We start from the raw sequence: 15651 nt of genomic DNA, 5'->3' as shown, positions 1-15651 counted from the left end.
AGCTGAAGGATTTTGGCTGCATGGAATTATTCCGTCTCCATCATTCACTGGGACTGTCATTGCTATAAGGCTTCAAGGTGTCCCTGTATTCACTCTGCATGGAGGGGGTCAGGAAGATGAATAATCTGGGGCTGCAGTCCAGGGAACCAGGCTCTTCTGCCTACCCCTATCTCTGTGACACCACTATTTCTTCAAACTTCTGTTTCTTGAAAGTTTCACCCCAGCTCTTTCCAACCTCTGCTTTCTCATATCCACTACCCTGTTGCTTCTCTCTTTCCGAACAGATTGCCTTGCCCCCTACCTTATAGAAGCTGCCAGGTAGAAATTCCTCATCATCTACACCACTCTCCTACCTCCCCCACACTGCCCTTGCTCTCCTGTCACCATGGATGAGCTGTCTTTCTGCCTAATTGGGGCCAGTGACTGATCCTGGCCCCTCCTACTTTATTCCTCCATAAATTACCCCTCTCTTACCCTCTATATTTCAAAACTTTCTGTTCACTAGCACCTGTCCATCATGAGGCTCACCTTTTATAAGATCCCTTCCTTAGTCCATACTTTTCTTTCCAACTATTTATCCATCTTTCTTTTCCATTGGCTCCATTTCCTTACCTATTCCAATTCCATAGCCCCTACAGTTGGCTTCTGCCCCTAAAGCTCCACTCAACACCAATAATCTCTTCATAGCCAAATCCTGTGACTGCTTCTCTGGTTCTCAGCCCAGATGGCCTCTCAGCAGTGTAGAACCCATTCCTCACCAATTCCTTCTTGTAACTCTCCCATTTGATTTTTGTTATATTACTCTTTCCTTGTATTCCTTCAACTTCTGGCTACTTCTTTTCAGTCACATTTACGGGTTCTCTTTCTTCTCCCCACCTCTTAAATACCGGAGTTTCTCATGGTCTTGTCCCTCTTCTCTCTTCCCTCTTTATAGTCTCTCTGCAGTTATATCATACATTCCTGTATGTATGATATACATTCATAAATACATGGATTCACCAACCACCTTCTTGCTGATTACTCTTATATCAGTCAGCTTGGGCTGGGTTATACTATAATAACAAATGACCCTCCAATTTCAGTAGTTAATACCAACAAAGATTTATTGCTCATTCAGGCAACATGATCATCATGGGTAGACTGAGTGCCAGTTCTTCACTGGAATCCAGGATAAAGGTGCAGCCCTACTGAGATACTGCTGGTTTTAGAATCGAGAGATTAGAGCGCATGGTGGTCTATGCACTTGCTCTTAGAGCATTGCTCTAGAATGATACACACCACTTCACTTCTACCTCCATTTCATGAGACAAAACAAGTGACATAGCCAAGCCTGAGGTCAGGTAGGGCAGAGATTTATAATTTCCCCCCAATAAATGGATTCTTCACTTTAAAATGTAAGAAAATAATTTGAATGACAAGGCAGTCTAATACATCCTAAATTCATATCTCCAACTCCGGTTTCAGGGACAAGGACAGATTAGCTTTGTTCTTGGGCACAGAAAACAGCTCAAGTTCGGATCCACACTGGACCACCTAACAAGCCAGTAGCAACAAAAACTTTGATTCTAAAAGTTCCCTTGCCATCTTCTCAATAATGATCAATAGAAAGAGATTGGCTAGTGGAAACCCCTCTAAGAAGAGCTACTCTTCGGTGCTAAGAAGGCAGCACCACGGCTGCTCTCCGTGGTTCTGAACACCACTGTGCCAGAGCAGGGTGGTTTCTTTCATCCCTTGGCTCTTAGTGGATGCCTGTTAACTTTTTCAGGACTAATAGGTAATGGTTGTTGTTTTTCTTTATTTTTTTAAAAATTTCATTTAGGGGGCACCTCGGTGGTTCAGTCGGTTAAGCATCTGCCTTCAGCTCAGGTCATGATCCTGGAGCCCTGGGATTGAGCCCCGCATCGAGCTCCCTGCTCAGCGGGGAGTCTGCTTGTCCCTCTCCCTCTGCCCCTACTCCCCCCCAACTAGTGCTCTCTCTCACACACTCTCTCTCTCAAATAGACAAAATCTTTAAAATTTTTCATTTATTTACTTGGGAGAGAGAGAATGAGTGGGGGGGGGAAGGACATTTTTTCCTTGCGATGAGAATTTTTAAGATCTACTGTCTTAGCAACTTTCAAGGTTTTTATTTATTTATTTTTGAGAGAGAGAGCGAGCGAGAACGACCTGGGGGAGGGGCAGAGGGAGAAGCAGACTCCCCACTGAGCAAGGAGCCCAATTCAGGACCGATCCCAGGACCCTGAGATTATGACCTGAGCTGAAGGCAGACACTTAACTGACTGAGTCACCCAGGCACCCCTTCAACTTTCAAATATGTAATACAGATTATTAACTGTAGTCATCATGCTGTGATTACAATCCCATGACATTTATTCTATAACTAGAAGTTAGTACCTTTTACCCTTTTCACCCATTTTGCCCACGTTCTACCCCTGCCTCTGGCAACCACTGATCTGTTCTCTATTTCTATGAGAAATTTCTCATAGAAATAGAATCTATTTCTATTTCTCTATTTCTATTTTGTTTTGTTTGTTTGTTGTTTCTATATTCCACATATAAGTGAGATCATACAGTATTTGTCTTGTTCTGACTTATTTCACTTAGCATGATGCTCTCAAGGCCCACCTATGTTGTTGCAAATGGCAAGAGTTCCCTTTTTTATGGCCAAATAACATTCCATTGTGTGTATATACCATATTTCCTTATCCATCCATCCACTGATAGCCACTTAGGGTGCTTCCATGTCTTGGTTATTGTCAATAGCGCTGCAATGAACAAGAGAGTGCAGATATCTTTTGGAATTAGCATTTTGTTTTCTTCAGGTAAATACCCAGAAGAGGAAGTGCTGGATGCATAATCACTTTGATTCCTGGAAAACTTTAGCCAACACCCAATTTCTCAGGAAATCTCCTGCTCCGGTTACTTCTCCTAGGGTACATGAGCTGTTTAGGGCAAGGTCACTATATTCATTTCTTATGGCTGGTCTAACTAATTACCACAAATTCAGTGACTTGCAACAACACCATGTACTCTCCTATAGTTCTGGAGGCCAGAAGATGAAAATGAGGTTTCAAAGGCTAACATCAAGGTGTCACCAGGACTGATTCCTCAGGGAGGATCCAGGGAAGAATTCATTTCCTTGCCTTTTTCAACTTTTGGTGGCTGCCTGTGTTCCTGGCCTTGTGGCCCCTTCCTCATCTTCAAAGCACATCACACCAATCTCTCCTCCAGTCATCACCTCTTCTCTGGAGTCAAGTCTCCCTCAGCATCCCTCTTACAAGGACATGTGTTTCCAATTAAGGTCCACTCAGCTAATCCAGGACAATCCCCCCCACCTGAAGATCCTTAACACAATCACATCTGCTAAGTCCATTGTGTCAAATAAGATCACATTCACAGCTTCCAGGATTAATACCTGCACATCGCTGGATGCCATTAATCAGCCTACTGCAGCCGGCCTTCTCTCTACCATACCCAGGTTGTGGATAGGCTGGACTCCCTTTTTAATTCTCCTGCAGATCTGTGTCCTATCTGACTCTCTGTAATCCCTCGACCTGCCTCTTACCCAAGCTTTGTGACCATATCTCAATATCTGTTCTTTCTTTAGTAACAGGAAACTTGACCTGTCGTCCCGTAAATGGCTAACCTGAGTTGAGACCGCTTCCTGTGTCATCATGTGCCCACTTGCAGCTAAGTTCTGACAGCAGGATATAGATAGCAGGATCATGTGGTGCTTCTGGGTGAGGCATTCCTTCTTCCTCCCTCCCTCCCATTCTCCACCTGTTGTCTGGATGTGGATGTTGGAGCTCAAGCAATCATCTTGGATCATGAAGAGGAAGCCACATGTTGATGATGGAGCAACAGTATAGAAGGAGGTTGGGCCCTGACACTGGAGCCCCAGAGAGCTTGGGTGTTGCCTCTCTTCCTACAAGAGAGAATACTCCTCATTTATAGTAAAACTCAATGCTAATCCGTGCTAGACAGAACAACTGCCCCCCCAAAGATGTCCATGTCCTAATCTCCAGTCCCCATGAATATGTTATATTACATGGCAAGGGGGGTTAAGGCTGCAGATAGAACAAAAGTCGCTAATCAGGGCGCCTGGGTGGCTCAGTCAGTTAGGCATCTGACTCTTGATTTCTGCTCAGGTCATGATCTCAGGGTCGAGAGATCCAGCCCTGGCATCGAACTCCACACTGGGCATGGAGCCTGCTTAAGATTCTCTCCCTCTCCCTCTGCCCTCCACTCCCACTATGCATGCATGCTCTCTCTCTCTCATAAAAAAAAAAAAAAAAAAGCTGCTAATCAGCTGACTTTAAAATAAGGAACTTATCCTGGGTTATCTGAGTGAGTCCAATGTAATCACAAAGATCCTCTAAAGTGGGAGAGGGGGCAGAAGAGGGAGTCTGAATCAGAGAAAGATTTGAGGATGCTATGTTGCTGGCTTTGAAGGAAGAAGGGGCCACAAGTAAAGAATGCAAATAGCCTTTAGAAACTGGAAAATGCAAGGAGATGGATTGTCCTCTACAGAGGAATGCAGTCATGCGGACATCTTGATTTTAGCCCAGTGAAACCCATTTTGGATTCCTGACCTCCGGACCTGTCAGATAATAAATTTGTGCTTATAAACCACCAAGTTTAAAATAATTTGTCATGGCAGCAATAGAAAACCAATGCATAATTGATTCAGGCTTCTTCCCCTGAATCTTCCTCTGTCTTTAAGACCTCTGATTAATAATAATAATCAAAACCAACACCAACACTAACAGTTGACATACTGAGCAGTTTCTGTGTGCCTGACACAATCTCAGCATGCTACACTTATTATCTTAGGTAAGCCAAAAACACTCCTACAAAGGAAGTGGAAAGCCTTGAGTACAAACGTGGGAAAAGAAAAAAGGCTGAATATAAGCAACCTAAACATCTATCTCAAATGCTCGGACGAGAATGGCACACACACACAAAAATTCAAAGAAAGTAGAATGAAAGAAAGAAAAGAATCCAAATGCACAATAGAAACTAATGCTATTCTTATTAATGCAGATCAAATTAAAGGAAAAAAACACATATGCAATAGAGAGGAATCTACACAGCTAAACATTGATTATCGTCGGTAACTTGAAAAGACTAGTAAAACGGTTGCAGTTATATCTTAAAACTTATCAAGAAAAAAAAATGTACCAATGACTAATACAAGCAATAAAAAGGGACACGTAGCTATAACTAACTTGTATTAGCCCCACTTCACACACGAGGAAGTTGAAGCTTACAGAGGTTGTTCAACGAGCCCAAGTTCACGGGGCACGTAAATGGCAAAGGCGGGATTTGAACCCGGGCTCCAGCCCGCCCAGCCCGCCTGAGGAATCTCCGTGCTCTGGCGCCACCTCGCGAGGGCTCCAAGCCTCCCCTAACCCGGCAGGCGGCCGGCGAAGCCCCGCCAGGCTTCGGGCTCCGCAGAGGGTTTGACCGCGCCCTGGCCCCCGCACCCACGCCCGCACCCGCATCCGCACCTGGACCTGCACCTGCACCCGCAGGGACTCTTGGGCTAAAGCTGTTCCAGCCCCGAGGAGTTTCAGACTTCGCTTCCTGCACAGGCTTCCTCCAGAAATTTCACTGGAGTTTTCTCTTTCAATCGCAACCGCTCTCCGGCGTCTCCTTGGCCTTGTCCACCTCTGAATTCCTGCCACGCCCTCCTGGTGGCAGGTGCCCGATTTGCAGCTGTATCCTTGCTATATCCGTCTCAGCTGGGAGAGCCACTTAGCCACTTACTCAGTGGCCCCCAGCAGCCTGACAGCACCTGGGAGCTCGCAGGAAATGCAGAACCTAGATCCTTAACCCAGACCTGTTGAATGGGCATCTGTATCTTAACAAGACTCTCCCCGCCCCAAGGGACTTGTGGCGCAGTGAAGGGGGAGTAGCTCTGGCCTAGACCACTAGGGGGCCATGGGACCCGGGGAGACCTGGAAACAATGCGCCTCACCTGGGGCAGGTGAATCTGAGTAAACGGTCTTCAGCCGCGTCCTGAAGTTAGATGATGACTGACATTTTGTCTGTGTTGGAGAAGATTCAAGTTCATTTGAAGCATTTGCATTCCAGGCATTGTCTTCCGAGGCTCCACCTGGGACTTCCAAGACCTGTCCCTTTTTCCATTGCTAATGGAATTAGTTTTAATCAGGAAAATTATTTGAAACACCATTTTACAGGAGCTGAGCAAATTGAGGTGTCAATACAGACAATTCTAGATGCAATAAGCAATCAGTGACATAGGAAACCTTAGAAGACCAACGCCTTAACCCAGTGGTTCTCAAACTCCAGCAAGTATCGAATCCCCAAGGAGGGCATTTAAAACTCAAATTATTGGGCCCCACCCTTAGAGTTTCTAATTCAAACAACTTGGGTGAGGCAGAGAATTTGCATTTTTTTAAATTTATTTATTTTTGAGAGAGAGCACCCAAGCGGAGGGAGGGGCAGAGGGAGAAGCAGACTCCCCGCTGGGCAACGCAGGGGGCGGGGCGCGCTGGATCCCAGGACCCTGGGATCATGACCTGAGCCAAAGACAGATGCTTAACCAACTGAGCCACCCAGGCACCCAGAATTTGCATCTCTAACAAGTCCCCAGGGGATGCTGATGCCATTGATCTAGAGACCACACTTCTAGAATCATTACTTCCAAACCACACAATTATGGCTGCTTTGGAGGGTCATATTAGCCCTTAAGGATTATATAGAAATAATCCCATTCAGTGCCATATCGATGCAGAAGTGTAGTGAGTTTCCATGATCCGGTGTGAACTTGAGTACTGATCTGAATATTTTCCTGTATTTATGCAACAGACTGCATTTTCATTTAAACTATGTGCCACCTATAGTGTTGTTTATGTTCAGGTACTGCCCTAATTGAGACGAATATTTTATTTTTCTACTAGTGGCAATTTCATTAGCATACCAATCTTTTTTATGGTCTTGTGGAAAATGTGGAATTAAGGCTGTGCGATCTGAAGAGAAGATTTTTTCCTTAGTATACGAATCAAAATATATCAGCGGATATTAAAGAAACCCTGCTATTCTTCCCACTATATTCCCAGAGTCCTTTGCCATGCCCCTGTTTTAACTCTTTTCACATTGTGTTCGAATTATTGATTTATCGTCTTTCTCAAAGGCTCACGGGGTTCCTCAAGGGTAGGACATTCTAACACTTTTTGAAGAAAAAAATGAAAAAAAAGGAGATGTTTATTTTTCTACTATTTGCCCAGTTTGTGTTAATAAACAGTAACGGAATTGCTTCTGGACGAAGATGCCTTGTGGGTGCTCCCTCTGGCATGACAGATGTGTGTATGGGGTTTTGTGCTTTTGAGATTTCATGGGGTGTAGGGTGGGAGTGCTTGAGGGCTAGGGGCTTGTTGGTGATGGTGGGTGTGTTTCTGCTGGGGGGGCGCATTATTTGGGACCGTGTTTCTCTTGGACTGTGTGTACCAAGCATGTGTCTACACTCAATGCGTGCTGTTCCCTAGGACTCACGAGTGAGACTCAGTGACCATCAGTGGTTGACTGTCACAGGGATGTCCCTACCCACTTGCCCATGTATGTGTCCCTTGATTGGGGATGCTGTGCGCTCGCCCTGGGTCTCCATGGGTTCTCTCTAACGCCGGCTATCTGCTGTGGCCCCCTGGGTCCTGTGTTCTGTCACCGAATCTTCTCCCTATCAGAGTCTCCTTCCTGCCCTGTGTTGCTACAGTGTTTGACGCTCATGGTCCTTTCCATCCACACTACACTTACCTGTCTCCATCCCTGAGTCCAGGGCCGGCAGAGCTAGGAGGGTGAGGGCTCTGTGCCCCTGAGGTCAAGGAGGCCGGCTGGGAAGTTAGCAGCTGGAGATTAGATTCCATGGAAGGAGGGAGAAGGATCCAGGTCTGGTTTGCGACAGGGCCAGGCCAGGATCCAGGGTCTCAGAATCATAGAATAGTCATAGCAGCTCCTGTTTATGGAGCATCTTCCATGTACCAGGCACTGTACTTGGTGCCTTATATATTTATATCGATACTGTTTTCATTCAGTATTAAATATTAAGTATTTATATTTATAAATAGCAATGATGTGGATTGTTCCTAATGTTTATGAATCATATTTTAGTCTGTCAGTTATAGATTTCTTTTTTTAAGGATTTTATTTATTTGAGAGAGAGAGAGAGAGAGAGCACGAGCAGGGGGAGGGGCAGAGAGAGAGGGAGAGAAATCTTTAAGCAGACTCCCTGCTGAGTGGGGAGCCCGACTTTGGGGCTCGATCCCAGGACCCTGGGATTGTGACCTGAGCCAAAGTCAGATGCCTAACCAACAGAGCCACGCAGGCACCCCGGTTCTAGATTTCTTTATGTAATAATTTTCTGTTATCCCACTGAAGGCAGGAGGAGACCGAAGCTCAGAGAGGTGAATTCATTTGCCTGAGGTCACTCAGCAAGGTGACAGAGTCAAAATTTGAACCTACTTCCAAGTGTTTCCAGCCTTTGGCTCTTCACTACTGCATTACCCTGGCCAAGGCGGGAGACAGCATCCGGGGGACGAGGAGGGGGTGACAACAGATTGGTGCTGATGTTGTGTTGTGCTGCTTTATGTTTGTTGAGCACCATGCTAAGGGCTGGCATAATAACAGTGATGGCAAATGCTCACATGGCACTTGGCAAGGGCCCTACTATTAGTGCTGTCATGTGGATTAACTCACCCCTTATACCAGCATCCTGAGATGGATACCATCATTGTCTCCCTAAAGCCCAGAGGTGGAATCAGGTGCAGACAGCTCAAGGAGGAGTTGGCGTTTGGCCCCAGGCAGCCTGGCTCCAGAGGCTGTTCCTTTGCCCCATTCCCCGTGTACTTTCCATTATCCCTTGTAATCTTCATAACAATCCTATAGTATAGGAAGAAAATATCACCCATTTTACAGATGAGGAAACTGAGGCCCAGATTTGGCCTTACCCACAGAGCCACAGACTTGAACCACCGTTTGTCTGATTGGTTCATCCATGCTTGACTTGGTGCTCATCTAACAGGAGGCCAGGAACTCCAAAGAGTCTCCAAAGGGCCCTGGCCGGGCTCCCAAGATGCCCAGCTCCCTGCCCCACTCTGAGGTCCCAGCCTCTCTATCCATCCTGGGCTGCTCCTCAATTTTTCCTTTGGCTTGTGTCATTTTTGCTTGCCGATTGGTAACTGCTTATTGTATGTTACAAGAATTGTCTGTTTTCCCCCAGGTTAGGTTTTTGTTTAGTCTGTGTTTGTTGCTGTACAAAAGGTTTACATTTTATACAGCTCGATAGGTCCTCTGTTTATGTTATAAATTCAAGATTTCCAATCTTCATTAAGAAAATCTCCTGGCTCCTGAGAAGTGGGAGTAGGGGGATGGCAGCTTCCTCTTCCTTCCCTCTCGCCCTCCAAGGCTTGTCTTTCTTGGGGGTGGCAGGGTGGGGGATTGTTTGATCTCTTCTCCACGATTTGTAAGCACTCTTTATATATTACAGCTATTAGTTATATCCCGTCTCAAGTGTTGCAAGTTTTTCCCCAAGCCTTTTGGACATTGCCTTACAATGGTTTTTGAGTGTTGTGCAAATATGTCTATTTCACAGATTCTGGGTTTCCAGCCTTGGTTGGGAAGCTGTCTCCTGCTCCTGAGGGGAGCGGGATCTCTCTCCTCATCTCCTCCCCTCGTCTGCCTTCCCCTCTGGGGCCTCTCTCTCCTTATCTCCAGCTTCTCCTTTCCCAAGCTTCTGCTTCCCAGACGGGCGGGGCGGGGCGGGGCGGGGGGGGGGGGAGGGGGACTTGCCCAGCCTGGAGACCCAGCCCCCTCTCCCTCCCCCTCCGTTGGCCTCTCCTTATTTGGAAAGGGGGTTGTTTGCCACGTGAAATCTTAAGCTGCTAAATTGTACACAAGTATGTCGGTTCAACGGCTGTGGGTCTCTGACCTCGGTTAGGAAGGTTTCCCGCCCCGGGAGGGGTGGGGGGCGGGGGTAGGCTGGGGAGGGCGTCCTTATCTCGCAGCTTCTCCTTTCCCACCGGTCAGATGCATAAAAGGGCGCGGGGACGAGGCCCCGCAGTGTCGCCATGTCCCCGCTGTGCCCCCTGCTGCTGGCCCTGGCCCTGGCGGCCGTCCCCGGCGCCCGAGCGGCCTGCCCGGCAGCCGCGGACCTCAAGAAGCCCGACGGGACGCGCACGTGCGCCAAGCTCTACGACGAGAGCGACCCCTACTACGAGAACTGCTGCGGGGGCGCCGGGCTGTCGCTGGAGCCGGGAGCCGACCTGCCTTTCCTGCCCTCCGACTGGACGAACGTCGCCTCCTCGCTTGTGGTGGCCCCGCGCTGCGAGATCACCGTGTGGTCCCGACGCGGCAAGGCCGGCAAGTCGCGCAAGTTCTCGACCGGCGTCTACCCGCGCCTCGAAGAGTTCCGCAAGGGCATCCTCGGCCACTGGTCCAACACCATCGCGTCGGTCTACTGCAGGTGCCCGCCCGGCCCCGCCTCCGCGTCCGCCGCGCCAACCCGGGCTCCCAGGCCCCTCGGCCCCCGACCCCCCACTGGGAGTCCCTAGAACCAATCCTGGAGGTCCCCCTCCTCTTCCCCGCACCCCCTCCCCCAAGCCCATGGCCCTCGGACCTCCCGGGCCCAACTCTGGGATTCCCAGAGCCGGAAGCTGGCTCCACCCCCTAGGCCCCTAGCCTCCGTTCTGGGAGCACCTGCCTCCCGCCTTCCTGAATCCTCCACCTGCCGATCTACCCAGAGCTGCAGTCCTAGGTAGGCCTAGCTTGGGGATGGGGAGCCATGAGTTCTCTCACCCTGGAGCCCCCAGAACCAAAGCCAGTTGGCCCAGTTCCTGGAGCCACCAGAGCCAGCTCTGGGACTCCCAGACTCTAAACTGACCCACCGCAAGACTCCGGACCCAGTTCTGGGAACACGCTATCTACCCTCATGCTCTCCACCCATGTAGACCCTCTAGATCAGACGCAGCCCTGGAAACCAGTCCCAAAGTCCCTGTTAAGGTTCTGGAGCCCCCCAGATCCAACTTTGCCCCCCCAGTCCACTGTGCACTCACCTGTGGGAGAGCACAGACCGTGGGACCCTAAATCTAGTCCGAGCATTCTCCAAAACCACCTCACCTGTCCCTCTCCCTCCACAAGAGCTCCAAGAGCCCCCAGGATGCCTAGTTCCTGAACTTGGAGCCCAGCCCCAGCCCTCCACCCCATCTCAGCCTTTTAGAACCCCCCCCCACACCCTGGATCTCTGAGCCCCTGGCACCCCCCTGGTGATAATTTTTATTCTGTTGCAGGTGTTACTGATGCCTTAAAGATACTTCATCTTCAACCCCCACACGGGGCAGAGCCCCTCGCCTGGCCTTATCACCGAGGTCTGCTGAAGGCCCCAACCCCCAGGAGGAGAGAACTTCTGCCTGCCCCAGCCCCACCCCAACCCCGCCCCGCGCCTTCCCTGCAATATAGCCCTTTTGAAGTTATCCGTCTGCCTTCTACTCGAGCTTGGGACCTAAGTCCACATAGGACAGGGTGAGGTGGGGGAGAGAGCAGGTTAGTCTGGCCTGCCTCAGCCCATACCTGGGACAATGCTGGAGGTGGGGCTGTACTCAGAGATTTGGCCGTGGATTTAGGTGGGCACAAAAAGACACACATCCACAGGACACGTACGGAACATGCAGTAATACCACTGGCTGATTGTTAAACATTAAAATGCTTCCCGCACTTTTTGGTAGATAGCCCTTCCCCACGAATGCTCCCCAGCTGTTCTGGCCTGCCAGGGACCTCCAGCCTCCCTGAGGAGTCAGGCCTGGGACACCAAGGGGCCTTCAAGGACCCTGCCCCAGGCTAAGACCAGGGTCTCTTGCTTGATCTGGCCGAGAACTTAGGAGTTGTTAAAGACTTTCAATCTTTCTTTCCCCAACACACGAAAAAAACTTTTAGGTCAAATTTGCCATCTGTCCCACCACCATCCCCAGTGATGATGGCCCTTGGTGGGTGCCCTGATGGCTTTGGGGACTCTGGAGGAATGAGGGAGGAGAAATGAGGGTATTGTAGGGAGGAGAGGTATGGGGACAGCTCTGGGGGGGTGAGAATTTGGGGTTGGAGGGGGAGAGGAAATGTGAGGAGCGTCTGAGAGGCCGAAATACGAGCGGAGAGGTAAGTGGAGATGCCAAGAGGCTGTGAACTGGGGATATGTGAAGAGATCAGAGGTCATCGAGGGAGCTGCAAATGGCACAGAGGTAGCGAGGTGCCCGAGAAAAAGGATTACAGAAGTGCCGGTGGGGTATGTGAACTCCGTCATTCTGAGAAGCAAAGACCAGGGAAATGCTTGGCATCCTTGGGCTCGTGAATTTATTCATCCGTCAACAAAGATTTATGAAGCACCTACTATCTGCCGAGCACTGGCTCGGGGAGAAGTGGTCGCTGCCCTCAGCCCTCCTGGAGCTCAGAGAGTGCAGAAGAAACGCCAGTCGGGCATTCAAGGGGGTGGGAAGATATTCGTCGGAAATCAAGGGCTGGGCAGGAACCAGGGGCCTGGGGGGTGGTAAGTGATCAAAGAGAAGCTGAGGGGTCGTGAAGGTATGACGGAAACAGGTGGTGCTGTGCAGTAAGACAACAGGGCAGAGCTAAAGGGCCAGGGAGGCACTAAGGGCTGGGGACTTCTGAGGGCCAGGGAGGTGAAAGAGATGCTAAGAGATCCAAAGGGATAAAGCGTACAAGGAGATACTAAGGGGTCAGGGAGGTGCAAGGGGTCAGGGAACTGCTAAGAGATCAGGGAGGTGCTAGAGGATCCGGAAAGTGTCAAGGCAGCAGACACGTGAGACAAGGGGTCGGAACAGGCCGGGAGCCGAACAGCCAGTCACTCCCTGAACTGCACAGACACGGAGGAATCGGTCACCCTCGTCCGCCGCAGCCCGCCGGGCTCCCGCCGGTTCTTGGTCTTGTGCAGGAAGTGGACGAAGCGCACGCCGGGGCCGTACTGGCGGAAGACGTGGGACACCTGCGGCGGCAGCGGGGGTGAGGGAGAAGTGCCATCAGGGACCCGGGAACCCTCGTTTCCTACCTCCGCCCTCTCTGAGGTCTTGGGACATGAACACGTGGCGGGGCTTGGCCAGAGGCTCACCTGGAGCCAGCAGCCGGGGGGGCCCCGCCCAGAGGTGCGGGGGGCCACATGGTGTTGCGCGATGACCGTCTGTCGGTCAGCCGCCAGCAGCCAGACGTGCAGCTCGTAGACACACGCGTCCAGCCGGCTGTCCTCGTACCTGGGGGTAGGGTCCAGGCCATTAGCTGCCACCGAAGTGCCCCTGGCCCCTGGCCCTAAGCACCATACAAGGCACACTCGCTGGCTCCCGCTCTGTGCCCCCGGCACTGACCAAGTGACCACAATGGCCCCCCGCGGAGCCCTCGTGGGAGTCACATAGTCTGAGGCCGACCTGTCACCAGACAGTGACCATCCGGAATGCTAAGGGCTGCGATGGGGGAAGTCCAGGGCACTGGAGCATGCTGCATCTGACCCAGCATGGGGGTGGTCAGGGAAGGCTTCCTGGTGGAGCCACGTACAGCAGAATCCCAGAGGATAAGGAGGAATTTGTCTCGAGAACAGAGGGTGACAAGCATCCAAGAACGAAGGGACGAGCGTCCAGCCTGGCACATCTCAGAAGCTGGAAGTCTCAGAGGGAAGGGGCTAGAACGGTAGCAGGCGGGTCTTGGTGACTAGCTCACACCAGGGGAGGGAGGACAGGTGAGGCTCGCGCTTTGGGGAGCCCTGTGCGTGACCCGGCGGGGCAGGCTGACTGCGCAGAGGCGCGTACCAGTCCATGACCGTGATGTCCGGCTGCTCATCATCAAGGAGCTCCTCCCACAGGCCCTCGGCCAGAAGATCCACACACTGCTGCTTCACCGTCCAGCTGCGGGAGAGGGCACAGGGAGGTGAGGTCTGGGACCAGCTGGGGTTCTTGGGAGCAGGAAACCTTGATCATGGTGCCCTCGTAGAGACATCAAGAGCACCCATGTACGGGTGCTAAGCATTTACTCCCCACCTTATAGCCTCAGCTCCCTCCATTCCCCTCTGAGGGCCAGATTGTCTGAGCCCCATGATGCAGATGAGCAACAGAGGCTCAAGAAGGGAAGTCACTTGCCTAAGGTCAAGCAGCAAAGTGGCAGAGCTGGGCTCCCAACCCAGCCCTTGAATTACACCGTCTCACCCAACGTGCAGAAGCAGGGCTCGGTTTAATGGAGGGTAGATGGTGGCCTGGGTGACTCCCCCTCCCAGGGAAAGAGGGGGAGAAGAGTAACCGTGATAGGGGCTATTTATTGAGCACCTACTATATGCAAGCTGGACCCAGCCAGAGCCTGTGCTGTGTTTTACAGGCGTCCTCTTTTGTGACAAACCCTGGGTACGGAGCAGGAAACTAAGGCCCAGAGGGGCACACAGTCAGTTTCTCTGGGCCCTGCAGTGAGAAGCTGGAGCAGGGCCCCAGGGGTCCTGGCCACCCACCTGCGGTCATGCTGGAGCTTCTCAGTCCTAATGTACCACCCGCGGAAGTTGCCTGGCGGGTGGAGGAGCAGAGGGTTAGAACATGCCCATTCCCCAGGACCACTCCGTCCCCTTGGGCCCAGCCAGCAAGCACTTACCCAGCGTCTCCAGGGGCTGCTGGGTGGGACCAGTAGGGGGTGCTGGCTCATAAATGTTGATGCCTGAAATGCACGGGTGAATGGAGCCTCAGTGGCTGAAACCGCCTCCAGCCCTTGGGCCTCCGCCTGCCTCCCTCCCCCCAGGGCTCTACTGAAGGGTAGGAATCTGTACCAGGCCAGACCTGCCTGGCAGGGATGTGTGAGTCAGGGCCCTGGGAGAGTCCTGAGAATGTCCCCGGGCGGGGGAGGGGGAGACGAAGGGGGAGGGGGAAGGGATGGTGCAGTGAAGAAGGAGGGAAGGAGGGAAGGAGGAGGAGGGCGTCCCGGTGAGACAGAGACAGAGGGACAGAGCAAGCGGCACCTAGAGAAAGAGACAGGAATGCAGGCAGGGAGGGAGGCAGGGAGAGAGAGGTAGACATACAGGGTAAGGCAGGAAGACACGGGGAGAGATAGACAGGGACGTATGACATAGAAAGAGAGAGAGGGCGATGCGGGGTGGCAAGAGAGAGCCGCAAGGAGCCGGAGAGGGGCACAATGACGGAAGAGACAGGGAAGGATGTAGAGAGACGGAGATAGAGCCCAGGGAACAGACACGAGGGAGCAGACAGAAAGATGAGGAGCCCGACGGTCCGAGTGAACCGCGCGCGGCGGAAGGCGGAGACCGGGCGGCGGTCGGTCGGGGTGCCGCGCCGCGTCCCGCACCTTCCCGCACCTTCGGGGTTGGGCGAGCGGAGCAGGTTGCGGTAGAGCGGCCGCCGCAGGAAGAGCAGCTTCCAGGTGAGGCGCGGGGGCAGCTCGAGGCTCCCGCCGGGGGGCCTCCACTCCTCCAGCAGCAGCTGCCGCGCGTAGGCCTCCGACGGCTGCTCGGGCTGGGGGGGGCCCGGGGGCGTCGGGGGCCGCGGGGGACGGCGGCGACGGCGGCGGGGGTGGCGACGGCGGCTCCCGGGGGCTGGCGGGCTCGTCGGCCTCCATCCCGCCGCCGAGCGCGTGTCGGTCGCGCTCCTCCTCCAT

At 52.0% G+C, this 15651-nt stretch overlaps 2 protein-coding genes across 2 annotated transcripts; one reads left to right on the top strand and one right to left on the bottom strand.

Annotated features, from left to right (window-relative positions):
- Window positions 1-10023: 10023 nt before the first annotated feature.
- Window positions 10024-11486, top strand: SYCN (syncollin). The gene is made up of 2 exons (XM_027618840.2): window positions 10024-10480; window positions 11304-11486. The coding sequence occupies exons 1-2, from the start codon at window positions 10086-10088 to the stop codon at window positions 11311-11313; spliced, it is 405 nt and encodes a 134-aa protein (XP_027474641.1). The 5' UTR covers window positions 10024-10085; the 3' UTR covers window positions 11314-11486.
- An 865-nt stretch (window positions 11487-12351) lies between these two features.
- On the bottom strand, window positions 12352-15651 carry NCCRP1 (NCCRP1, F-box associated domain containing). Its single transcript, XM_027619815.2, is given in 7 exon segments — window positions 12352-13006; window positions 13130-13268; window positions 13818-13913; window positions 14504-14555; window positions 14641-14703; window positions 15353-15524; window positions 15526-15651. Coding segments are annotated over 7 exon segments (789 nt in total). The 3' UTR covers window positions 12352-12865.

Source organism: Zalophus californianus, chromosome 17, assembly GCF_009762305.2.
Source record: "Zalophus californianus isolate mZalCal1 chromosome 17, mZalCal1.pri.v2, whole genome shotgun sequence".
NCBI classification, from domain to species: domain Eukaryota; kingdom Metazoa; phylum Chordata; class Mammalia; order Carnivora; family Otariidae; genus Zalophus; species Zalophus californianus.
This window is presented reverse-complemented; position numbering and strand designations above follow the sequence as displayed.